The 26,001-nt window shown below is 42.0% G+C and overlaps 1 protein-coding gene across 4 annotated transcripts in view; it reads left to right on the top strand.

The window, feature by feature from the left end:
• CACNA1D (calcium voltage-gated channel subunit alpha1 D) overlaps positions 1-26,001 on the top strand; it is a 181,938-nt gene that overhangs the window by 99,483 nt on the left and 56,454 nt on the right. For 2 of the 4 annotated variants that reach the window (XM_048491394.1, XM_048491391.1), the window contains 9 exons: positions 7,687-7,725; positions 8,128-8,256; positions 11,305-11,370; positions 13,121-13,212; positions 18,090-18,249; positions 19,667-19,794; positions 19,919-20,015; positions 22,182-22,284; positions 24,168-24,269. In XM_048491394.1, coding sequence (XP_048347351.1) covers positions 7,687-7,725; positions 8,128-8,256; positions 11,305-11,370; positions 13,121-13,212; positions 18,090-18,249; positions 19,667-19,794; positions 19,919-20,015; positions 22,182-22,284; positions 24,168-24,269 — 916 coding nt within the window. The remainder of the gene's footprint in view (positions 1-7,686; positions 7,726-8,127; positions 8,257-11,304; positions 11,371-13,120; positions 13,213-18,089; positions 18,250-19,666; positions 19,795-19,918; positions 20,016-22,181; positions 22,285-24,167; positions 24,270-26,001) is intronic. The other 2 variants (XM_048491393.1, XM_048491392.1) reach the window with 1 other exon arrangement.

The following is a 26,001-nucleotide window of genomic DNA, read 5'->3' as shown; positions in this document are numbered from 1 at the left end:
CTTCAGGTAGAGTACCAGATCATCTGATGGTCTGATTCTGCATCACACAAAAGCAAACCAGTTGCTGCTGTTATTGTCTCCTAGCACTGGTATTCTGAGACTTATGGCCTCTGAATGTAGAAGACCCCTTTAGTCATCATGGCTAGTTACCAATGATAGACCTAATTTCCATGAGCTTCAGGTGGCATACCAGATCCTTTTCAAGGCACTAGTACCTATATTTAAAGCTCTTGATTATCTGGGACCAGTGTACTTGTGAGACTGGCTCTCCCAATACACCCCCCAGAGGTTGCTGACTCTGCAAATGCAACTTTCACACCCATGCATATTAATAGACAATACTATGACATGAATTAATTTGATCTTGATGGCTCACAACACATCCTTACAATTAATAATCTTTTCTAGATCCTTCATGATTGCCCTCCCTATGTCAAATTCCTTTTGATTTCTCATTTGCAGTCTCCCATATGGTTGATGATGGAACCAAATAACATAAACTTCATTGTCAATTGTGTAATTCCTCAGTAGTTAATTTAATCATTCATTAAATAAAGGCTGTCTGTTGAATGATCTCTATGGCCATCAGCTTTACTGTATGCCCCAAACTCTAGTATTAAAATGGAAGAAAGAGTTCTTTCTATCCATTTCTCAACCTTGTGCATTATTTCATAAAGCTCAACTCCCCCTTCCACACCACTTATCTGTTTTTCGAAAGCGCCTTTCATCTTTCATAATTAGCTTTGAGCTCCACTACTCTCCTTTAAAGTGTAAAACAACTAACAGTTAAAAGTGGCAAATGACTGCATGATTATTCATCCTGCAGTATCCATTGTGTGCAGACACGATGCAACTAGCACTCGATGATCAAGGCTAATACTGTATTATTTCTCACACTGAAGTTTTTCTGTGATCAGGAAAAGAAGATCCTGTCTGCCACATTTAAACATTAGCTATGTAAGCCAAGACATGTATGTATTAGCATGGCAAGCTGATATCCTCATTCTGGAGGAAGAATGTTCCTGTGGAGCTGTACCTAGTCAGACATTTTGATATCTTGATGCAGTCCACCAGGTGCAAATCTCTATATAGGGAAGAATCCACATAGGACATGAGAATTCTATTTCCCACTTAGTTCAGGCACACAAGTATTCAACACTTCAGACAATTATGGGGAATGGGAGGCCTACATACACCTCCCAGACCCCTGCAATCCTCCTTGGTTTGCTCAGAGTAGGAATATAAACTTAAAGCTTCAGGCTCACTATCTTTGACTAGGCTTTATGGGGCCACAAGGCAAAGGTAAGCCTCCTATTCCCCAATACAGCCTGACTTCAGCCCTGTGTATATATACATATATTGTGGCATAGGTGGAAAAACTAGGACTCAGTTACAGCCTGTGGACACCTCCCCTCAAGATGGCCACTGTGTACTCAGCAGACTCCACAGAGTATGCTTCATATATTTGTTTATTGTAATGTATAATCATTAGATTCAGGCTACTGTTCCTTGTATAGTGATTTGTATGCCTAATAATACTTTGAAAATAACCCCCTCCCTAAAGTGACTGTCCTTTATTATGAATTATTTGTTTTTATTTATAGTCTGCCTTTTTTGCTGAGACTCAAAGCAGATCGTGATATTTAGCAATGCTGTAAAAAACAGCATAACGCCATATCAGTATGCCGTACTCTACCTCGCTTGCCCAGCAACGCCACCCATAAGTAGAAATATGTGCAGTATTACTCATAATACTTTAGACATAGCTGGGGACTCCCCGAGTATGCAGAAAAAAATGACTTTGTAAAATTAATCAGAAGAAAAGGGGCCCGGGGGGGGGGGGGGGGGGCAAGGCCTCAAAATGGCCAGAAGGGGATAAAATGTGACCTAGGATCCACAGAATACTTAGAGCAGTTATAGAGGTGTGAGACTGAGTTCCGTTCAAGGGTCACATATTCTAAATAAGAGCTCTATCAAGGCCTGTTTCTTTATTATGTGTGGTCACCTTGAAGTACCTTATCTGCTTGGGTGCATGACTTGCTTCCGTTCAAAGGAACACAAGTTCAGCCAAGTGGAATTCTGAAGAAGACAGAACAATTATTACTTGAGCTATGTAAGATATCATGGAGTGTATATTTTATAGATGCCATATCTGATGATTAATTGTGAATATATATTCATTCTTTTGCTGTTGCTTAGAATACAATAATTAGGTGTACTACCTCATGCAGGCCAATGTCCATTGGAGCAATTTAGTCAAAGAATAATACAAATTCAAGTTTCTTTACAAACGGTCTCTTTACACATTTAAGTTTCTTTACAAACTGTTTCATTACAAATTCAATTTTTATGCAAACTGTTAGGCCCTTTCTGTTATTAAGGTTTGTGAATAAAAATTAAAAACTGTCATTGAGGAATGGTATGAATTACAAGGAAAGATAAAAATGTAGTCTTGGACCTGTTTGTGTGCGTGCTAGGCAGCCAGCATGAAGAACTGTTTCCTAAGGCTAAGTGCATGTTTTTAATGAAACCACAAGATCATCTTGACAGTTCCTCTAAATATTTTTATAGCTTTCATGCCTGCATAGTTATAAACAAAAATGTATTGTTCATTTTTTCCCATGTCTACAATACCACCAGACTTGTTACTAGGGGTCACTTCAAAAGGAGCCCTTAGGACAAATCTGCTGGGCTTTCATCACTCCCAAGAAGGAGCAGTAAGAAGCTTAATTTATTATTAATTAAGCCTATCATTATAGGCTGTGTCTTGATGCATAACACAGAGACAGGCAATGACAATCCACATCTGATCTCTTGCTTTGAAAACCCTATGGGGTTGCCATAAGTCAGCTGTAACTTGATGCAAACAATGTCTTGAGGGCAGCCCAGCCAGGAATGCTGACTCTAATCAGCTAGTCAGACCTTAAATATTACTGTCACATGGGGGACCTTTCCATATAAAGACAGGGAGGGGTTGATAGGTCTCTACTCCCCCTCCCATAAATCCTTTAATCTCTACCTTTCTCTCTAGCAGTGGCAATAGAGTTTCTCTTGAGATCTTCCAGAATTCCTGCCCTACCATCACACCTCAGTTTAGTTTTTATACCTTCTTTAGGGGAATCCCACCCTCTCATAGTTCCTAGTAATGACATTCTAATTTTTTGAATTTTGCCATTGAATTTGTTTTATGATTTGGAAGAGATACTATTGGCTACTCAGCTTCAGTGTTCTACAGAAATCCTGGGGTGCAAACTTTCAGCAAACTCACACTGCTGCTGGTTCTCACTCATGCTCTGCCAAACCACAAACTTGGACCCCATCCCTGAAGTTGAATTGTCCTTTCTGAAGACTATCCACTATTGTTAACTTTCTTTTGTAAAATTCAGGACTATAATAACAGTGTCACAATACCAACTTCTTCTGAGAGAAGTCCTAGTCCTCTGAATAACTATTACCATATATATTCGTGTATAAGTCGACCCAGATATAAGTCAAGGCACCTAATTTTACCACAAAAAACTGGGTATTGACTCGAGTGTAAGTCTAGGGTGGGAAATGAAGCAGCTACTGGTAAATTTCAAAAATAAAAATAGATGCCAATAAAATTACATTAATTGAGGCATCAGTGGGTTAAATGTTTTTGAATATTTATTTCAAAGAAAAACAGTAAACTAGCTCTGTAAGTGGAAAAGAGGGTCAACAAGAACAATATGGTATCAACAATAATTTTAAAAGTGCAAAGACCTTAGCTCAATCAGCAACCAAGCTAAAACACAAGAGTTAAAATCCTTCAAAACTGGATTCCTCATCATCATCTGTATGTCCAAATGTAACCCAACTTAGATTTTAAGAGGGATATTATCTGATATGGAAAGGGAGTTCAAGTCTTTGACTGTGTGATCCCACCTTGTGACCCTTAACATTCACCAGACTTACAACAAAAGAAACTTTAAATCTGTTTTCTGTTTCATAAACAATAGTGTGCAGTATAACAATGAAATATGGCAAACCATAACAATGAAATATGGCCTTTTCACCTCCCCATTTGCTGGAGCAAACGTGGGCGGGAGCTGGGGCCCAGCTCTCTGGCGGTTTGTGCATGGGGGACTGATCTTTAGCTGGGGGGCAGCGGGCAAAATACCCACTTTAGTGGAACCTCCTCAGGAGGTTTGGGGTGGAGCAAGCCATGGGCTTAGATGGCTTGCACCCCTGGCTGCAATGAGTCTTCAGGAAGTGGCGACCGCCCATCTGGAATCTCACAGCTGCTCCAGTGTGTGTGATAATTTTTCATCAGCAGGCGTGCTGAGAAAAATTTAGGTGTCTGGGGGACAGCACTTGTTCTGCCCAGTGCACAGATCAGAAGATCAGACCCCCATGCTGCACCTTATGCTTTTGTTTACCTTGAACGAATTTCGTTAATAAAATGTTTTTTACCACATACAAATGTTTGTTGTATTTACAATTTCTCTCGAAAGGTAGGAGGGTTATTAGCTACTTCCCTCAGGCAGCAAAAAATGTGCTGAAAAAGTCGACTTATACACGAGTATATACGGTAATTGTCTACAAATCTTCAAACAGTAGATAATTTTACTGTATCCTGCAGCTTGCAGCAGACACTGATGCCGCGAGGGAGGCGGGGGCAGAAGCAGCACCACAAGGAGCCTCCCTGATGCCACCTTGAGCAGATGAGACTTGGTGCAGGGCTGGGCTCAGCCCTGCCAAGACAGCATGGGCAGATATGTGGCTGGATAACATTCCAATTTGTTTTATTTTTCTAATCAATAGGCCATAAATTTTTTAGTGGGTCACGGAGGAGAGGTATGAAAATAACTGGGCCATGGGAAAAAAAGTTTGGGAAATGCTGCTATAAAGGATTTATCCTTGCTTGTAGTTCCAGGTTGTAATGGTCCATCTGGAAGTTATTGTCTTCCAGCATGGCCTGAAGATGTTTGAGCTTTAACTCTGAAACGCTGATTCCCTAGAATCTTTCCCATGCCAGTTTTTTACTTTTCCCATTCATAACAGGCTCTTAGGTTCAGAGGGCTCTTTAACCCACTTTGGCTTCTGAAGCCAAGTAGACTGTTTAAAAAGATTTCACACACTTTAATGGTAAATCTCTCTCCTCCCCCAGTTAATGAAACCTTAATCAGGGTTTCTCACAACCTGTTTTGCTCCAAGAGTGGGTGAGTGCTTGGTTGGCTTGGTTGATTAGTTTTGTGTGTATTGTTGCTGAGCCATGGCAGACTGTCAATTTGGAGATCTGTTAGGCTTTTAAAGGCATCCCTCCCTTTCTCTTTGATTTTTTTAACGTAATGACAAATGGGCTAATGAGCACTAAATTCGAGACATAGAGAGTGTCTTCAAATCTGTCTTCTATGTCTTTAAATGGTAAGGTGAATGGGCTGAGGGAAAAATCCTTGGCCTCTTAGTGAAAAACCCCAGACTCTTGAGCTTCACACCCCGGCCATTTACATGTGTGGTCTCCTTCACTTGGAGCATACATACTGTTCAGGTTTGATTCTCAGTTACACGTGTTTTCTCCTCTTCGGCACTCCATTCTCAGATCTAAGAATCCCTGCAGTTTCTGAAAACTCTGTAGTGCAACTTTTTTTCTCCCTTTGCAGGGAAAGTGAAAGAGATCCATATGCATTAAAATTTCCCTGGATTTTCTTGCTCCCCCCCTTCCCTTGCACATACCACAGTAGTTCCTCCCACTCTACTGGCCTCTATTTCAGGATGATCAGAAAATTTGGGGAGGTTTTCTCATAGCCTTTTAAAAATTATTTCCACATTTGAAGGCAAGCGCTGGAGTGGTGAACTCAGTGAAACTGACAAGGCTGGCTTCACCTGGCCTTCCTTGTCTCTCCCTCATCCTCTGCCACCACCATCTTCTTTCCTCTTGAGCGTCCTGCAGTATGTTATGCTTTTATTGCTAGGTATGGCAGAGCTTGGCCTGGCTGTTTCTGCAAACTGTCAATATTCAAAAGATGCCCCCCCCTCCCAAAAAAGTGGCAGGCTGTCTCCCAAAATGGAGGTTGCAAGGCAACAACAAAGAGGCCGGCAGGCAAAATGGTGGGTCAGCTAAAATAGGGAGATAAAAAAGTTAAGCAAAAAAAGAATGATGTAAACAGGAAACCCCTAACTGCTAAGCAAAGTTAGAGAATCGACTGCTTCTCAGCTGCGGGGTAATTAGTGTATGCATAAATGGCCCTAGACTGCACTGTGGTTTGCAGCCACTTACAAAACAAATTGAAAAGTTATCTGAAATAACATGTTCCCACCTGGCATCACAGCATCAGATAAAAACCAAGATAACTTCTCATCAATTTTCTAGATTTTCTTAGGTATCTCTGAACTAAATATCTGTGGCTGAGAGGTTTTCGGCCTGTTTTGACACCTGACATCTGCTGATCAAATGAGGCTTTCACTTTGATCCACACAATTCCCTGGACTTTTCTCCAAGCTTCAGACAAGATCCTCACAAACCTGCTGCCATGAAATCTTTCTTCATGGAATTGCCATGGGGGAGCCTTCATTTATTTCAAGGCTAGCAGATGGGATTTCTTATGGGAGTGCCAATAGTCACTCCTTCTTGTCTGCTTTATCAGCTCACAGTATTTTCTCAAGGAAACAATATGCTACAGTTAGCGCCAAGGTTATATGCTCTGTCAGTGGTGCAGTGTATCCTGGACAGCACTGCCAGTTTTAGCTTCCTTAACTGAGAGAACACTACTTTATATGAATTGTTCTATTTCTAAATATAAATATAAAAGCAAAGCATAGATGGAGACAGATAGTTTTGGAAGATTGTCTACCCTTCCTTAGGGAGAAATTCAGCAACCAAAATGTTTCACCTTCTGTTGATTCACAACATTGTGTATTCCACACATTGTGCTGACTGCAAAACTTCTGTTTCTTATACATAATTCCCCAAGGATTTATCTCAAGTTCAATCGCTTCACTTGCATTGCCAGTTCAGAGAATGATCAATAGTGATTAAGGAATATTAATATTCTTAGGTATCACTTTAGGCAGAACCATAGAGATAGGTATGTTCATAGTGGCCAGACACCAAATTCATGGTATTCAATTCAGAGTAGTGGCCTTCCATTTTTACAGATGAGCCACTTTTTAATTCTTGTGTGCAACATGGAGACTTTGTTTTTTTAACCTGAGGTATCATGTTCCTGCTTTACTGTAATCATACATTTGTCCTGTTCTCTGCCTGTTTTTTCTCTTTCCTCCCTTTTCTCTTCCATCATAACATTATTGTGGGGTTGCTGCAGCCTACATCAGGTTGTGAGCTACTTATGGGTCACAGCCTATTAGTTGACAATCCATAGATTCAGGAACAATCCCAAGAAGATCAGTTCAGAAGTAAGTCCTATTTTAATCCAATAGGACTTCCTTCTGGAAAAGTTTTCTTAGACTTGCAACTCAAGAGGGAAGCCTGCCATATCTCTGTATTTTAGTACAGTAATTTAATCTGCCACAAAAAACCCTTTAATTTATTCATGTATGGTAAAACATGTTAAGGAGATTTTTCATGGGTTCCTCACCATTTGGGCAGTGTCATATTATCAGAGTTGTTCTAAACTGTTCTTATTCCATCTTTGTGGTCAAGTTGAATTATTTTTGAAGGTATTTGATTTGATTTTAATGCCTAATGTTCTTAATTTTTTAAAGCCAAAGCCAACTGAAAGTGTCACAACAGATGAGTCTGGGGTAAGACTAGTGAACTGACCCCAGTGATTGTACCTCTACTTGATTTGATTCTTTTTATCATCTCTTCTCTCCACTGGTTTTTTCTGTACTTTTCATAACTATCCTACTAGAAAGATGTCTGCAGTGATTGATTTGTTGTCAATGTACCTATCAAACTCTACTACAGACAAACCCAACACAACCCTATTAACAAACTTGAAAACTTGGAAATGCATGTGAAATATAAAGCATTTCTATAGGTCTTGTGTGCTAGCATGTAATTTTTCCTGTCATATCATGCCTACAAAGCTGAGAAGGCCCCAGAGAGACATCTTCATTTGCATTTGTTTGTTGCTTTCTTCTCCTGAAAATGTTGCATGTTGTGCATTTTATTTGGTTTGGTTTCTCCATAATACTCTCTAGAACAACGAAGACAGTGCTAGAATCTCCATTACCTTTTTCCGTCTCTTCCGAGTAATGCGTCTAGTGAAGCTCCTCAGCAGGGGTGAAGGAATAAGAACATTATTATGGACATTTATCAAATCATTTCAGGTAAGTGTTGCAGCAAAAAACTTCGTTTGGTGTCATCCAGAATGAATAACTTTAACCCAGATCCAGCCCTGATTCATGGATAAAGTTAGAATATTCATTGTTGGTGGAAAATGCCACACAGTAGAATTTTCAAGGCAAGAGACATTCAGAAATAGATTACTATTGCCTGCTTCCACATCATGACCCTGGTATTTCCCCCATCCAAATACTAACCAAGGCCCCCCCTGCTTAGCTTCCAAAATCTGATGAGATCAGTCTAGCCTGGGCTGTCTAGGTCAGGTCCCAGTATAAACAGCCCTTTGTTAAATCCAGCTAAGATTTAAGCTAGTTTGATGTTGCAAGGGCAAAATTCCTTGCTTTATTTGTCAATGTGAGCATTGTAGATGCAGTTGATCACTGATGAAGGAAAAGTATGCTGAAGGAAAAGTACTTATATTCAGAGGCATTACATGAATTTCATATTTAAGTGCAGTGATGCTTTTAAGAGAAAAATTCTAAGCAGGTTTACTAATTATATTCTGCGTGGTTTACACCTACAGAAGTGTTCTTAGAATTGCAAGCTAAATTTCTCAAATGTCAATTAAGTGTTGAGATTCTGCAGCATATCATACTTCAGACATTATACTGTTCACAATAATACACTATTTGCATGCAGAATTATAAACAGGTTTATATAATGTGTGAGTATAATGTGTGAAGTTTATTTATTTACTTCATTTAAACACCACTTTTCTCCCTAATGTGGACCCAAAGTGGCTTGTATCCACCTTCCTCCATTGTATTCTCACAACAACCCTGTGAGGTAGATTCAGCTGAGAGTGTAAGTCAGGCCCAAGGTCACCCAGGAAAGTTCCATGGCAAGTGGACTTGGGCATTCAAACCCAAGTCTTCCAGATCTAAGTCTGACATTTTAACCGTACACTACACTGGCTTTTCAAAATATTCTGTCCTTTCCTTATCCATTCCTTCCACTGGATACTTCATGTCATTAGTTGCAATGTGTCCTGGTTGTCCCTAATCTAGAGAACAAAAGAACTGGTGGAGAAAGCACCAATGTGGTATATTAACCTAAAATGTACAGTGCACAGTACGTAAAATGGTAAGCTTTCTGTGCTGAATTTATGAAACACCGATTAAGGTGTGCATTAACTTGCAGTTTCTGTGCCTTTAAAAATACAAATGAATTTGTTTTGCTTTAGTTCTTGAAAGTTGGAAGGCCTTAGATCCAGCTGAGTTTTTCAGTGGGAAGAAGCCATTTGCTGTCTGTCTGGAGCAGCATTTCAGGCAGCATTTGGGACTCTAGCAGAAGAGGGGGAGACAAGAAAGCCACAATCTGCAGACATAAATCCTTCCGCTTCATGAAATGCTTCGCTGGATCCAAATCAGTACTTTCACTGTGTGATTTTTAAAAAGCTCTTACTCATTCTCCCAACAATGTCGTTAGAATGGTGATCATTGCATCCATCACCTAGTGCTCATACACATGGCAGGAGATCATAGTTCTCTTTGCCACCACTTTAATCTTTAATTTAAGTTGTTTGTCTCCATGGGTGGTGTTGTTATTGTTAATAACATTCAGCACTTTTATTTTAACAGTAATTAAAAGGCATTTGCAAATTTCAGCCTCAAGCATGATGGATTTAAAACAATTTGCCACCTGCTTGATTGGGATGTTGTGTGGTTTCCTGGCTGTGTTCTAGTAGCGTTTGAAGATGTCAGCCACAGATGCAGGCGAAACGTCAGGAGAAAATGCTACTAGAACACAGCCATACAGTCCGGAAACCACACAATACCCCAGTGATTCCAGCCATGAAAGCCTTTGACAATACATCTGCCTGATTCTTTACATGTTTACTCAGAAGCAAGTGCCACTGTGTTTGGTGGGTTTTCAGAACCAAGTGTGAATGGAATAATATCACCTTCAATACTATTTTACTGATGCTTGGATTAAATTATGGTACTTAGGAATCCATTTGACTTGAGTGCAGTGCAGTGCCGAAATCTAGTTTCTAGAATATTCATGATATGTTGGGGAATTTTAGTTTGATACAGTACATCATACTCTATTGCTAATTCTCTTCCAACTTCCTTGATACTTGGTAGTGGTGAATCAGAGACACGAACTGTGATTATAATCTGCAGTACTGTGATCTAAAAGGTCCCACACATTGTTGATGTAATCTCTAGAAGTTTTACATAATACTTCTTCAGCTAAAGACTTTTAACGTCATTGGGAAGTGGTTGATGATTTCCTATCTGCTTTTCTCTTCAGTGTACTGAATTGAAAATAGGCAATACATTCTTGTGATATAAATTCGAAGCACTGATAACCAACTTTTGAAATAGCTGGTTAAAAAAGAACAAATCAAAAAGAGGCCTAGCTCGGTGGTGGAACATTTGACTGCAGATGAAGTGATCTCTAGTTCTTTTCTCCTCCTCCTCTCAGAGGCACCTCTTGTAGCACAGGAGGCAAGTTCCTTTGAGTTTCAGGATATGATCACCATTAATCCATTGTGTTCTTTAATGATTAGAATGCCACCATTGCCAGTCACTGTAAGGGAGAGGACTCTATAGGATTGGATCCCACAGCGCGTTTCTACTGACACAAGAACTCCTGTCAGCAGAGTGTCACTGCCTTGCTGCTTTCCCCCTACCACTTCGCAAAATATTACCCTCATCCCTGAATCCTTTGGATTCCTGGGGATTCCTTTCAGTGGAAACACTTTGTTGGGATTTAAGCCACAGGTTTTGGCAGGGCATGTGCTTTGTATGTAGATAGTCCCATGTTCATTGCTTTGCATATCACTAAAAGGCAACAATGCAAGAAAAGAACCTCTGAAACATCCACCTATCAGAGCGAATGGCATTGGGCTACATGGACCAATGGTTTCATTCAGTGTAAGGCAGTTTTATAGGTTCCATAGCCCACTTGCTGCAGACAATTCAAATAATTTCACAGTGGCAGTAAATGTGTTGGTAAATTGAATGTAGAGTTACAAAGAGGTACAAACTGTCTTACCTTAAAAATAATCTGTTTTTCCTCCATAGGCTCTACCATATGTAGCTCTTTTGATAGCCATGTTGTTTTTCATCTATGCAGTTATTGGAATGCAGGTAATTGACAATGATTATCATATCAAATGGGATGTTATGGATTTATTCTACATTTTATGTCAGCTCTAAACATACCTTTGCAATATAGCCAAATGTTCTTCAAATAAACAGGCAGGCTATAACTTTTTTAACCCTGAGAGGTAAAGAAGAGCCAGACTCCACCCACATAATACTTACAGCCCCATCTAAAGGGGGAGCAAATCTGCTTGTGGAAACAGCACGTGGCCTTGCCAGTGGATTTGCCCTCCTTGGGCACTTGCCCCCATGGAGGGGTGATTCCACCAGCGTGCGATGGCTGTGGCCCTCCCCAACACTGGGAAACAGTTCTAGAGGCCGTGTCAGCATCCCAGGGCCCCTGCTGCTGGCATAGCAGGGGTGGGTCGGGGACATGGCCAGGGGAGGAGCTGCTGTTATGCTGGTGATCTGTGCCTGGGGGTTATGCCATCTAAAAGGCAGTGTAAATCCATTCAGCCCAGTGAAGGCTTCTCAATGGCAAAGAGGCTTTTTTACTGTTCAAGACTCCTCAAGCTGCTGGGAAGCCACCATGGGAGTGGCGGGGCAGCACCGCATCAGTACTTGGTATCCTGCCTTGGTACCCTGTGGTACCCTGCCTCTGGAATATTCTCCCCCTTGTGACTCACCTGGTACCTGTCTTGCTTTGTGTTATGCACCAAGTTAAAATATATCTTTTTATCCAGTCTTCTAATTAGGGGTTTTATCTTACCAAGTTTTTTTTAAATGATCTGTTCCTGTTTTATGGGTAGCTTTTATTCTGTTCATGTCCAACGACTTGTTTTTGTTACTTTGTAAAATTGTGAGCTTGGTGCCTCCTGGAATGCCATGAGGTGGTTTGAGGAAGTATGGAAAAGTTGCTTTAGCTGTTTTCACATCTCCAGACTACCCACTGGAGCCATTAATGGCTCCACTGAGTAACATGGTTTTTCCAGAAGAGCCAAAAGCAGTTCCATGAACTGGTTTGTGGAGGACGTTTTATTCATATGACAGTCTGAGGTATTTGTGTTTATATTGTTTGCCTATGTTGTTGTAGTTTAATATTGTGAGCTGGTTTGAATGCTGCAATAAAGCAGCGTATAACATTTTAAATTAGTGATTTCTTCCCCTCATGAACTAAATATTGTAACAAATTTTGGTGTGTAAAAATTTGTAAACTCATAAACTAGAAGTCCAAAATCCTCCTTTCAAACTGAACATTATTTTCTTTTTTGTCAAAGAAACTAATATTGCAAAACCAAAGTAATCATGTCTAGCTGCAGATCAAGTTCTCTGTTGCATGCTGACCTGTTCTTTCCTTGAATCTTGTAGCAAACTTGTTTTCTCTATGTGAGGGCTTCCTCAAGGCTTCTGGTTGGTTATTTGTAGAAACAGGGAAATATTTGTATTTGGCTCATTCCGCACATGCAGAATAATGCACTTTCAAACTGCTTTCAGTGCCCTTTGAAGCTGTGCGGAATGGCAAAATCCACTTGCAAACAGTTGTGAAAGTGGTTTGAAAATGCATTATTTTGCGTGTGCGGAAGGGGCCTTTGCATTTTTGAACAGTTTTTATTATGTATGTCTATGTAAAGCTGCTTGAGTCCTTTGAGAGATTGGGCGGGGTATTAATGTAAAAAATAAATAAAATAGAAAAATAGATCCTTCATTTGATATAGCAGGACTGTTGATGATCAAAATTGTGGTGGATGGAATGAAAATAGAAGCAAGTAAATGTTTCTGTATTATTATTTTTTAGGTGTTTGGCAAAGTTGCTCTGCGGGATGGTACTCAAATTAACCGGAACAACAACTTTCAGACTTTTCCCCAAGCAGTGCTACTCCTTTTCCGGTAGATTTCAGTAATTCTTTATTTGGTTATTGATGTAGAACTGTAATTAGTGTGTTGTAAATGTCAAAATTCCTTCCAGTATTTATTTTCAGATATGACAAAAAGCACAATAAGTTGACCAAGCACCTTGCTGTAGCATGATCTACCAGGTGCACTTGAACTGGGAACCTTCTGGTCTGGATGCTGTGCCCCCTTGTGAGCCACTGAAAGGAAAAAAGGGCAGTAGCCATTTAGGTTCCAGCATAGATGCTCTCTGTTTCCTCTGACCTCACATTCCTACAAATGTTTGCAGGCTAGGCTTGGGACTTTGGATGTCACTCTGCCCTTACCAGTGTATCAGCCTGCCCCTTCTAGCTTCTGTTCTTTTAGATCCCCTTCCAGTCTGCCTACTTGCCATCCTGCTTTTTCATCTGAACTCATCACACACCCCATGAGACAAATGTATACAAAATGTGTATCATTTTGCTTGAATAAGGAGAAGGAAAGGCATCATGGGGTAGCCTGATCTCATCAGATCTTGAAAGCTAAGTACTTGGATGGGAGACTACCCAAGAAAACTCTGCAGAGACAAGCAATGGCAAACCACCTCTGCTTCTCAGTTGTCTTTGAAGCAGAGGTGTTGCTGCCCTGGGGCATGAGAGGGCTTGAGCCCTGGGCACCACTCTAATTAGTCATGTGGAGGGTGCCCTGATTGTCCCCACCCCTACCCAAAACTCCCTGCCCCACACAAAATTCCCTGCCCCCTGCCTTTAAAATCCAGGTTTTCTTTCAGCTGTGGCATGGTTGGCATGCAGGCTGCCCTTGGAGATACGCTGAAGGGGAAGGTGAGTCAGGCCAGGCACCCATTAGAAGGACAATTGCCACAGCAATTAAAAGGACAGTTGCCACAGTGGTGTATAAATACGAATCAACTCTCTTTGAAACCTTTCAGATTCTGAAGTAAAGGGGCTGAGTTGTACTCAGGTGGAACTCTCTGAGTTCCTTGAAGCTGTTGTCATGTAAGAGATTATGGGTTCACATATATATGAAGAACTAGCGGGACCTGGCCATGCGTTGCTGTGCCAATTGTCCTTCTCATCACAGTCCGCAACCCACACAGATGTCCATGAAGGTCCAATGATCCGCAGCATAGTCTTTTGGGGTGGTCAAATGGAATCCCTCTTTCCCTTTTCAATTCACATTGTTACATGGTGGTGTCTTGTTTTTTTAGTATAAGGCAGGGGTCAGGAACCTTTTCCCCTCAAAGAGCCATTTGGCTCACCCTCCCCCGCTCACCCCCCCCCACTCGCACGCCCCCCCCCTCCGCTCCCCTGCCCACTTGCTCACTCGCGCCCCCCGCCCGCTCACCCCCCCCCCCGCGCCTGCAGGGCAGGCAAAGATGGGCCCGGCGGCTCGGCCTAGCTGGCTGCCGGAAGACCGCCCACCTCGCAACCAGCGGGGCGGGCAGGAGGCAAAGCCTGCGGCGCGGCCTGGCCGGCCACGGGCGAAGGATGCGCCCGCTCTGCTGCCTGCAGGGCGGGCGAAGACAGGTCCGGCGGCTCGGCTTGGCAGGCCGCCGGGAAAGCACCCGCCTCGCAAACAGCGAGGCGGGCAGGAGGCTGGGCCCGTGGCGCGGCCTGGCCGGCCGCAGGCGAGGAATGCGCCCGCCCTGCTGCTTGCAGGGCGGGCGAAGACGGGCCCGGCGGCTTATATTATAAGTACTTTATAATTTGGTAAATTTATGTCTTTTTTTCTTTTGTGGTATGTTTTGGAATTTGATTTTGAAGTACAATGTCTGGGGCACCCACCCTTGCCTTCAGCCCTGGACTTGCCCGCGTTGCCCCCCCGCCATGACGAGAGCCACCGAACTCACTGGAGAGGAGAGAACAGAGCCAGGTGGATGGGGGAATAGCCGTCCAATGCGGTGGGAGGGAGCCGGTTGTTGCGGAATGCTGCAGCCACTCTGAAAGGGGCCAGGCAGGCAGGCACCTTCCGCCTTTCCCCTGGGACATGGGGGAAAGCACCGCTGGCCCCAAGAGAGGCAATGCCGGGGACAATGGAGCCGGGGCTAGGGGAGACAGATCTGGCTTCCGGCCCCTCTAGAGGGGCGGAGACAGCGTGCAGAAGGCCCGACACCGGCCCACGCCAACGAGGTGGGGAGCCTGGAGGAGCGGTCCCGGGGGCAGGGCTGGCAAGAAAAAGGGAGAGGAGGTCACTTGGGGATTGGTGGGTGATTGACAGGCAGGAAAGGTATAAGGGGGAAACAGAAGGCAAGAGGAAGAGAGGAGAAGGCCGCCGGGATAGTGCCCGCCTCGCAACCAGCGAGGCGGGCAGGAGACTGGGCCCGCGGCGCGGCCTGGCCGGCCGCGGGCGAGGGATGCGCCCGCCCTGCTTCTTGCAGGGCGGGTGAAGACGGGTCCGGTGGCTCGACCTGGCCGGCTGCCGGGAAAGCGCCCGCCTCGCAACCAGCGAGGCGGGCAGGAGGCTGGGCCCGCGTCGCGGCCTGGCCGGCCGCGGGCGAAGGATGCGCCCGCCCTGCTGTTTGCAGGGCGGGTGAAGATGGGCCCGGCGGCTCGGCTCATGGAGCCGCAGAACAGCGGCGGATGAGCCGCTTGCGGCTCGCGAGCCGCGGGTTCCCGACCCCTGGTATAAGGTAACCCTTTCCATTCCACAACAGAACTGTCCAGAGTGCGAATCCTGCTGTCCATGAGGCTGGTTGACACGCACAGTCCTGGCTTGGGTAAGGCAGAACTGGGGCAAGGAGGCTATCCCAGTCAGGCGGCAGAGGCAGGGTGGTGATGCACTCAGATCGAGGCCAGCTCCCTGGGTTCTTAAAGGGCCACGTGCAAAAGAAGCGGAGCCAGTAGTGTTGGTTCGCCCCCATCCCGTGGATTTTCTTAGAAGAAAAAGGCAAACTCCAGCTTGCTTTTAGTAAAAGAGAGCTGTGGCGAATATGGGTGAGGAAGTGGGTAAGTGGTGGTTGGATGTGAGGGAGGGCAGAGTGAGGTGTGTGAGGATGGGCTGGATGTGTATTGTGTGGTAGCAGTGGGTGAGGCACAGAGAGTGAAAGTTACCTGCGTGTGAGGGGGGGGAACCCCACCTGACGTCTCACACGGCAAAGTGTGTATGTGTTTCACTTCCACTCATATTACCTAACAGTGTCACCTATTTACTGTTTCCACTGCTCATCTCTGCCCATCTGCGTGAACATTCTAAGCCGTCATACCAAGCCCTCAGGCCACAGACAGGCTGCATGAACATTCTAAGGGTGACAGTTAAACGCAGCCAGCTTCATGGCCTGGTGCACCAGGAAAAAGACATTTTACCTGGCTCAGGTATGGACTTTCAGCGATTTGAAGGTCCAATTACCTGCCCAGAACGGGGAGGAACGTCATGTGAAAATTTGGGGGTGATCCGTCCAGCCGTTTCGACGCTAGGGTGTGACTAACAAAGTCACTGTTAGCTTTTTATACATATAGATTAGCTAGCACACTGTGGTCTTGGTGGTAGGAAGTGGCACTTAGTCACAGCTGACTTATTATGATCCCATGGTGCTTTCAAGGCATGAGACAATCAGAGTTGGTTTGCCATTGCCTGCTTCTGTGTAGCAACCCTGGGCTTCCTTGGTGGTCTCCACCCAAATACCAGTGAGGGCAGACCATGCTTAGCTTCTGAGACCTGACAAGATCGAGCTAGCCGGGGCAATCTTAGTATTTGTAAGCTAAAATCTTTAAAAATTGAACCATCTTGAACCGTACCTGTATCCACCAAAAATTATTATTGTCATTACTGATGACATTATCATTGCTATTATTATTAATCAGGAATTTTGCATGTCCCTAAAACACAAGCTAAAAATGAGTGGTTGTAAATAAAACCAAACAGTTTCACAGCATTTTGGTTATCAAATGTGTAGGGATGTCTGCAGTGCCGCTTAATTAAATGACCCTTGCCAGTCAAAGTGAGTAACAGCAGATAAGAGTGCTTTTTCCTGATAGTTTAGGAATGATAAATGTTTTTTACTCAGTTACTGTTTAAGATGTTTCAAATCACAAATGTTGTTCTCATTTGATTGTAGTCACTTGGGCAGCTTGACAGTAAGTCAATACCTTGCACCTGCCTTCCCTCAATGAATGTAGTGACAGGAAAGGTGAAGGTTACAGCCTTTCTCCTTAAAACAGAACAAATAGAACTGTGAAGTTATTTAAGCCTGAAAGATGCTGCAGGTCTTGCATTTCCCTCTTATTGTGTTTCAAAATTAATTTGTTCCTTGTTAATTAGTAATACACTTCAGATTATAGAAGGGAGACGTTTGGCAAGTACTCCAGTAGATATTTTATTTCGAAAGTTCTGCATCTTTCTTGGGACTGGAACCTGATTGATAATGCAAGGTACTTGGGAAGAAGTTACGTTCCGTAGTTTTAGAGCTGAGCTGTTCAGTTGAAACTTTCCTCAGAAGCCACCTCTTGAAATGTTCAGTTTTTCCATTCTTGTTAAAACTGCGGTTAGGAAAATCAGAACTCAGGAAGCACCATCTTGAAAAATGACCATATTTTTGTTGAAGAACATAACTTCCCTTTTCAAGTTAATTGTGGGGAAATGTTCATGACAAGCTTAGACCTCTGTACTTTGAACTTCTCATGGCTAGATACTAATTTGTACTTTTGTGAGTACAACTCAGGTCAACATTTATCTCCACATTTTCCCCTTTTATGCATATTGATCAAAAGGTAAAAAATCTCACTTCCCATAGTCTCCAGTACATTTCTGTTTGTGAGAGCTCTGCACCCTTCGTCACCTCCTGCTATTCAGAAGCCAAGTAGCATTAAATGCTGTCATTCTGAATGAACAACAATGCTATCTGGCTCATTCCGGCATTTCTTTGTTCTTTACTATAGGTGTGCAACAGGAGAGGCTTGGCAAGAAATCATGTTAGCTTGTCTGCCAGGAAAACGATGTGATCCAGAGTCTGATGCCAATCCGGGAGAAGAAAACACATGTGGGAGCAACTTTGCCATTCTGTATTTCATTACTTTCTATATGTTGTGTGCTTTTTTGGTGAGTCCAGGAACAGTAATAGCTTCAAAGTCTCTATTTCCCCAGAAAATTACTTTGGAGAATAATTCTCAGAGCTCATAAAATGCTTTCAGAGTTAACATTTGAAACAATATAATTGTATTTGTAGTCAAAATCACATGACCATTCAGTTCAGTAAATATAGTTTATATTGGAGAGTCACACTGATCATATTTGCAGGAGTTACTAGCTTCAAAATCCAACTGAAGATTTCCATTGTTGTTTCATATGACAAAGACATATTGAGGCTCAAGGGAGCTGTAAGAGGTCTTCCTGCTGGGTTAAACTAATAGGGGTTTGTCTTTAACTTTCAGGGTTTCTTCACGTTTCTTCTCGATTTCATTTCTAGGTTTTCCCCAGTTAGGCTATCCCCAGTGCCAATTTCCAGGCCATGTTTAGTAATCTTACCCAGTCCTTTCCTGTTTGTAACGCGTATACTTTACTGCTCAATGGCAACTATTTCATGGCTTGGAGATCAGGAAGGAGTTGTGGTACTCCAACAATTTTCCTTCTGTCCTCTCATATACAAATTCCATCAACTTTTCTAGGTGGTGTTATTTCTTCCCCCCACCATGCCATGAAATGCAGCTGCCCATTTTCACATATTAAGCTTCTATTAAAGGGACAGGAAGTTTTTATCCAGGCACGTTGGCAACCCTACGCCCTTCAGTTTTGTTAGCTGATCATGGTCCTCTGGTGTATCTATTAACACTAGCCATGGCTAACTGTAACTACAATAGTGAAATAGTTAATGCTAACTTTCATTAGAATTATTTATTTATTAAAATATTGATCTTTCAACAGCTTGCTAATTTTTAACAATTTTATGCTGGATTATATTTTTCATCATGTTTTACTTTGTAAGCCACCTTGAGCAGGTTTTCTGGAGAGGCACCATAAATAAAATCACAATATCATATATAGGAAAATATGAAATGCCAAAATACTAGCAGCCAAATACAAACACCATCAGAGAAAGTCTCTCTACCACATTCAAAATAATTGATTCAGAAACCTCTTATTAAATCACCTGGCCTTATAGACATTTTGAAGGCAAAAAGTAAAAACATCCCCATTACCTCTCCTGGAGAATTATTTCAAGGAAATACCTTCAAGGACTACCAAAGGGGGAAAAAACCCTGCCAGGCTCATTACCACTGCCCTAGTGGAAGAAAGCATCTCCAGTCATTCTGGTTCTGGGCAAGTGTTTCATCCTCTTCCCATGCACAAATATGTATGTGTATATATATAGAACATACACACTTCAAATCAATTTATGGAATATATACGGAAATAGATATAGGTATATTAATATGCATGTACATAGAACTACATTAATCATTTGCACTTTTCCATGGGAATGGGAATGTTATTAAAGAGTTCTTTAATTGTTTTTAAGATTATCAACCTCTTTGTGGCTGTCATCATGGACAACTTTGATTATCTGACACGTGATTGGTCTATTCTTGGTCCCCATCATCTAGATGAATTTAAAAGGATATGGTCAGAATACGATCCTGAAGCAAAGTACGTACAACTGGTTGTTTTGTCATAGTATGTGTCTACCACAGAAATGAAAAATTGAAAGACTAAAGAAAGTCATTTAAAAGACAAATGGAAGTATTTAATCAATACTCTATGTCCCTTGTAGGGGAAGAATAAAACACCTCGATGTTGTCACCTTATTACGACGCATACAACCCCCTTTGGGTTTTGGTAAATTATGTCCTCACAGAGTTGCATGTAAGGTAGGCTTTGATTTCTTGCCAAATATTTTCTGTTTATTGTATTAGTATTTCTTCATAGTGTCATTACTGATTAATGGTTTCTCTAACTTTGAGCAGCTTGATTCTCTAACATAATGACCATAGCTTTTCCGATGTTTTGTCTGACCCTTACAAGAAATCTCCTGTTCTTTTCTTGGCTCATTGGTTCAGAACAATATATGGGTGTGAATGGTTTGTGAAAGGAATTTAAGGATAATTCAGAGGCAACTGAGAGTTCTATTTCTTCCTTCCCTGCTTTATAGAGGAAGTAATTTAATTTCATTGATACTTGTGCAAACAGAGTGAGGTTCATTACATTGAACTTTCCAACATACTTGCCAGCACAAAATTTGTTACTATCTGAATTAAAATTAAGTAATGTGACTATAGTTCAATTCTACACATCTTTACTGGTAGGAACATAAAGTTTTCATCTATGACGTTGAAATCATTTCTTTGGCTTCTCTTATGGTCACTGATTATGCAGAAGAGAAAAGTAGGGAAAAGGTATCAATAATATGAATCATTTGAAACTTCATGTGTGGAAAGGTCCTATGAACTTTCAGTCCTTGAGAAAGAACAGGGTCTCTCATACTTTATTGCATTAATATTTACTCTCAGTGAAGGCTGCAGGTTGTTGATTAGGATGTAGAAGGTTGTAAGGCATGCATTTCAGCCATGACATCATTCCATGAAACAATAACTCCTGTAATTTTTGGAACAGCTTCTTGGTTTTTTTGAATGTTCAAAAACCTGCTAGGAGTCTGTATAAATGGCAAGTTATTAAGAAGTTTAAAACTGTCTTGCTAGATCTGAACAAGGTTCTTGTAGACTGCCTTTCCAAGCCCAAGGTTAAATGAGACTGGTTTGGAAAAGCAATAGCCCTAGGAAAGAAGCTAAATTCAGAGAGAGAAAAGGTGCTGAGAAAGCAAAGCTGATTTGCAGTGGATGAAACGAATAATATTGTCCGTTACAAAAATATTTAACATTCTACAATTTAGCTCATACATGCTGCTAAATATTATGTCTACCTATTGACTTATCAAAATATTTATGTTTGAATTGATGAATATTTTTAATAACAAGCGGTGTGATTACTTCTATCAGCTATGAGTGAAAAAGCAAACTGCAGTAAGACTCTTATAAATTCCTGATTAAGTAGTTCAAAGTTCGTAACAAACATGTTCAAAAAGAGCCATCTTGAAGTCTCCTTTGGTCTAGTTCCCCGAGCCGCAAATACTATGGCCCTTTCCGCACGGGCCAAAGACGACGGCCTGGGGGCAGTAAAAACGCCGCCCCCAGGCCGCCGTTCGCACAGGCGGCGCTGCTGCAATGCAGCAGCACCGACCTGACTGCGCTCCCCCTCCCCCAGGGCGGCGTTAGGCCGCCCTAAACAACAACCGCACCGCCGAGAACACGCTGTTTCCCCTTCCCTTTCCCATGTACCTCTCGTGTCGCCGTCCTGCTGGCCTCCTAAGTCCCTCCCTCGCTGTCCTCCAACCCCTGGAGGTTGGAGGGCAGCGTGGGCGGGGCTGAGGAGGCCCGCAGGACGGCGACACGAGAGGTACATGGGAAAGGGAAGGGGGGAAGAGGCGGCTCCATGCGGAGCAGCCTGCCGGCCTCTCCAGAGGCCGTCGGCATGCCTGCATGCGAACGGCCTCTGCCTCCACTCCGGCAGAATTCTTGCTGGCGTGGAGGCGCCTCGATGGCCGTGCGGAAATGGCCTATGTTTTGGTCAACTTGGTAATACACAGGATTTGCAAGCCCAATAAGCACTTTTAAATACCAGTAATGAATTAAGCACATTATGGAAGATGTTACATTGTTTGCAGTGAAATATGGCATACCACACAATGAAATGCTTGTCAGTTATTTTAAAGTTCTAGTTTTCTATGTCATAAATAATATTTAAAGAAGATTTTGATGTGCATAATACAGAAATTCTCTGGAGGAGAGAATTGCTTCTAATAAAGACTGCTGCCATAGAATATACCACTGGTTTCATTTCTTAATTAAGGACAGTGTGAAATTGGTCATGATTTCACCCCCATATTTACATTGTTCCATATTTATAAATATTCATATTCTTTCTCCAGATGTATAACCAAAATAATCTGTAATTTCTTTGTATTTTTTTAACACCTGCAGAGGTTGGTAGCCATGAACATGCCCCTAAACAGTGACGGCACAGTCATGTTTAATGCTACTTTATTTGCTTTAGTAAGAACAGCTCTGAAGATTAAAACAGAAGGTAAGCAATTAGGCTCATATTCCTAAACTGTATAGAAGATGTGGTAGGTCTACATACTAGGTTAAAGGGAACACTTTTAAACTCCCAAATGAATACTAAGTCCTTGTGGGAAAGGCTTTTCCTTCATTGTCAAAAGTACTATGAACGAAAACAACCCCTCCCCCAAACTCTTGAACTATCAGACATGTTATAGCATATTATCTTCATGCTTTTCTTCAGCTGTAGAAGAAATAGCATTAGCTCCCATCTGTCCAATACTACTTACTGTAGTCTTATCAAAAACAGAACAGAAGTGGGAAGAAAACATTTCAATCCAGAAAACCAGGTAATAATTGCCTTAGAAAAATCTAGATGGAAACGTTATCTCTGGTTCTCTAGGAAGATAGATTTACAAGAAACATGACTGAATGTAAATCTAAGTACCTAAAGCTTCATCTCTAGATCCATAGTGCTGCGATCTGTGTCACTGGAGGGTATGTGATTTAATACGTTACAACTTTGTATTAGTTAAAAATTCATTCCACTCAGTCCTTTGACAATGTTTGAGTATTTCAGCATGCTCCTATTGTAAGTAATTCAATTGTGAGAGATAGATATGCTTCCTTTAATCATAGTCTAATTTTCTGAACAAATATTTATATAGTTGTAAAATTATTTTATAAACTGAGTAATGCATACACACAGGTGTTTTATTAAAACAAAAATGAAATACATTTCAATATTTGCAATGTATTTCAACATTTGCCACATATTTATATCTTCATGGGACATCGACTAGTTATCTAAATCTACTTTAATTAACTAATTAATTTATGTACTTTATTTATACCCATTTTTCTCTCTAATGGGGACCTAAAACAGCTTACAGCATTCTTCCCTCTTCCATTTTATCCCCACAACAACCCTACAAACTAGGTTAGGCTAAGAGTATATCTGTAATTTACCCAAAGTCACCCAGCAAGCTTGTATGTCAGTGTGGTGATTCAAACCTGGGTCTCCCTCATCCTAGTCTGCCACTTTGTCTGCAAAAATCTGAATAAATCTGTTATCATTAGGGGGGAAATGTTTGCTGTTACTTCACCATACTTTGCCATGTGATGAAGCCAAATCAGTATGTGGCAGAAAGTATTGCCATCACTCAGAACAGATTTGCCAAGGATACCTCAGCAATGGCATATCTAGGAGGGCAAGAGGGGGCAATGACCCACGTGCCATTCACCTAGACACATGAAGGGCGAATTTTGGGCACCTGTCCCCTTCCTCTTCCCTTGTGCCCAGTCCTAGCCAAACTCCAGTCACCCCACTTGCCTGCCACTTGCCCAGCCCACACCACTTACTTGGCTCAGCCTGCAGCACTCACCCAGCCCAACCCATGGCACTTGCCCATCCCTTGTCCGCCCTGCCCCACTTGCCTGCTGCTTGCCCTGCTCACTTACCATCTACCAGAGAGGTAAGCAAGAATGGGCACAGTTTTGAGGGAGGGCATAATTTGCGGGGGGGGGGGGGACACTTTCAGTATTTGCAATTACTGAAGGTACGCCACTGTACCTCAGAACCAATCAGATTTCACTGTTTTATGATGTCATAAAGCAAAGTCCATATTTGGTTAATTCTATCAGAGTGATGATTGAAAGCATTACCCACATACTGGTCTGGTTTTGTGACATCATGGATGGACATTTTTTTCCAATTTTCAGCCCCCTATATACACAAATACATGCATACCAGCATGCAAATATCAAAATAGGTGATGCATTTGAAAGGTGGTAAAGTAATATGTTGAATGGCAGTACTTTATTTCCTTTTTGTTTCTAAAATGAAATTTTGCTCAGTATGTCACCATTCTCTCCATATATATCTACCCTACCCCCTCCCCTCCCCAGGGAACTTAGAGCAAGCAAATGAAGAACTCAGAGCTGTTATAAAGAAAATCTGGAAGAAAACTAGTATGAAACTCCTTGATCAAGTTGTCCCCCCAGCTGGCGGTTAGTGAAATACTCTTTATAACAAGCTTTAATTTTTTTTCATTGTTAATGTTTCCATGTTATTAAAGTTTTGAAGGTTTTAATTAAGATTCAGAATGTTAAGCAGCAAACACCAGAGTTGAGCATTTGTTCAGTATATGGAAGACACAGTGAAGTCCTAGCCAAAGTTAAATCCATCTAAGTCAGAGGGTTTAGAAGGGGGTAACTGTTTAGGTTGGCACTGCTAATCTGCCATTTAACATTGAGTAACAATATGCTAATAACATTAAGTAACAATATGCTAATCTGCCATTTAACATTGAGTAATATGCTAATCTGCTATTTAACATTGAGTAACTATATATATATACACACACACACACACACAGAGAGAGAGAGAGAGAGAGAGAGAGAGAGAGAGAGAGAGAGAGAGAGAGAGAGATCCATTCCATATAATTTTTTTCATGTAATTAGAAAGAAAAACGATTTAAAAATATAAATTATGGCTTTATATCTGTATGTCTGGATCCATCAGTAATTTCCATGGATTCCATCTGCGATGCATAGTTTCCCAAACCCTCCTGCTATAGCTCAAAACGCCCCATAAAATGTTGCTCTTTGGCAGATGAGACCTGCAGAAATAGCATGGGCTGGGGGAAACTGGAGGTCTGCAGCAGGAAATAGGTGAAAATCACCTCCCCCTTCTATGCACTGACATCATCCAGTGGATCCAAGCCATGAACATGTCAGTTTCCAGGTTCTAAAATAATTTCTGCTGTTGTATATCCAGAGAGAGTCCACTTTCTGGAGGAAATGAAATCAGTCCAGATTTGCAGGAGCACAATGTAGTTTGCTGTGTGTTGCAAAGTTTTTTTAAAAAAAACTTCTCCTGAATAGTATCAGCTAGAACTAGAAGGTGTGCTATTAATTTGTATAAGGTGACATGTCAAATCTTTCATAGTAGACTTCCATGCAAATTTATATTCCAAATATATATTTCTGTCTTATGTATAGTATTGATAAACCTTAGATTGTAAGTGATCTTTTGATTTACTTTTCAAGTTTTAAAAGTGCAGGATCTATGTATGAACATGGTAAAATTCATTTTAGTCCTATCCCTGATCCCACAAGATATCACTCCATTTCAGTGCCTTTTCTGGTGTCTTTTATAGCTGACTGTACTTTTATAGTATCACTACAACTTCAAGAAGGAACTTGTTCAGGTTTGGAAGTAAGACTCCCAGGATCTCATTTCTGATGGTTGTGAAGGCCGATCTCTCTCTGATGGTGACTGACTCGGGCTCTAGGGGAGAGAAAGAGAGAGAGAGCGCGCATGTGGTTGCCCAACTCAGCATGGCCCAAGAAGAAGCATTGGCTTTGTTGCTGGAGGGGTCCCTTGCGACTGGCGGCTGTGGATGGGAACATGCCAAATGATATGTAGAAAAACCCAGCTGTTGAGAGGGATCTGATACTGCACATTTAAAACAGTGTCTCTGTGTTCTACTCTGCTCTTCTCTAGCCTTACACCTGAGCGCTTGCATGGCCTAGATGAATTGCTTTGTTACTGTTGTAACCATGTGCTTGAGCTTTTTCTGCAGCCTCTATTCCTTTCAACTCTCAGTCTTTTCAGAATATTCTGAAGCAGTTCTGTTTTAGGGTGGTGGCATGGAATTAGTGTTGCCTCTGGCCAACTTGATTCCCCTACTTTTTCTTGAAACACAGATGCATGCTTCAGAATAGCAAGCCGTGCCTG

This window comes from Sphaerodactylus townsendi, linkage group LG03 (assembly GCF_021028975.2).
Source record: "Sphaerodactylus townsendi isolate TG3544 linkage group LG03, MPM_Stown_v2.3, whole genome shotgun sequence".
Lineage (NCBI taxonomy): Eukaryota > Metazoa > Chordata > Lepidosauria > Squamata > Sphaerodactylidae > Sphaerodactylus > Sphaerodactylus townsendi.
Note: the sequence above shows the minus strand (reverse complement) of the source record. Positions and strands in the feature narration are given on the sequence as shown.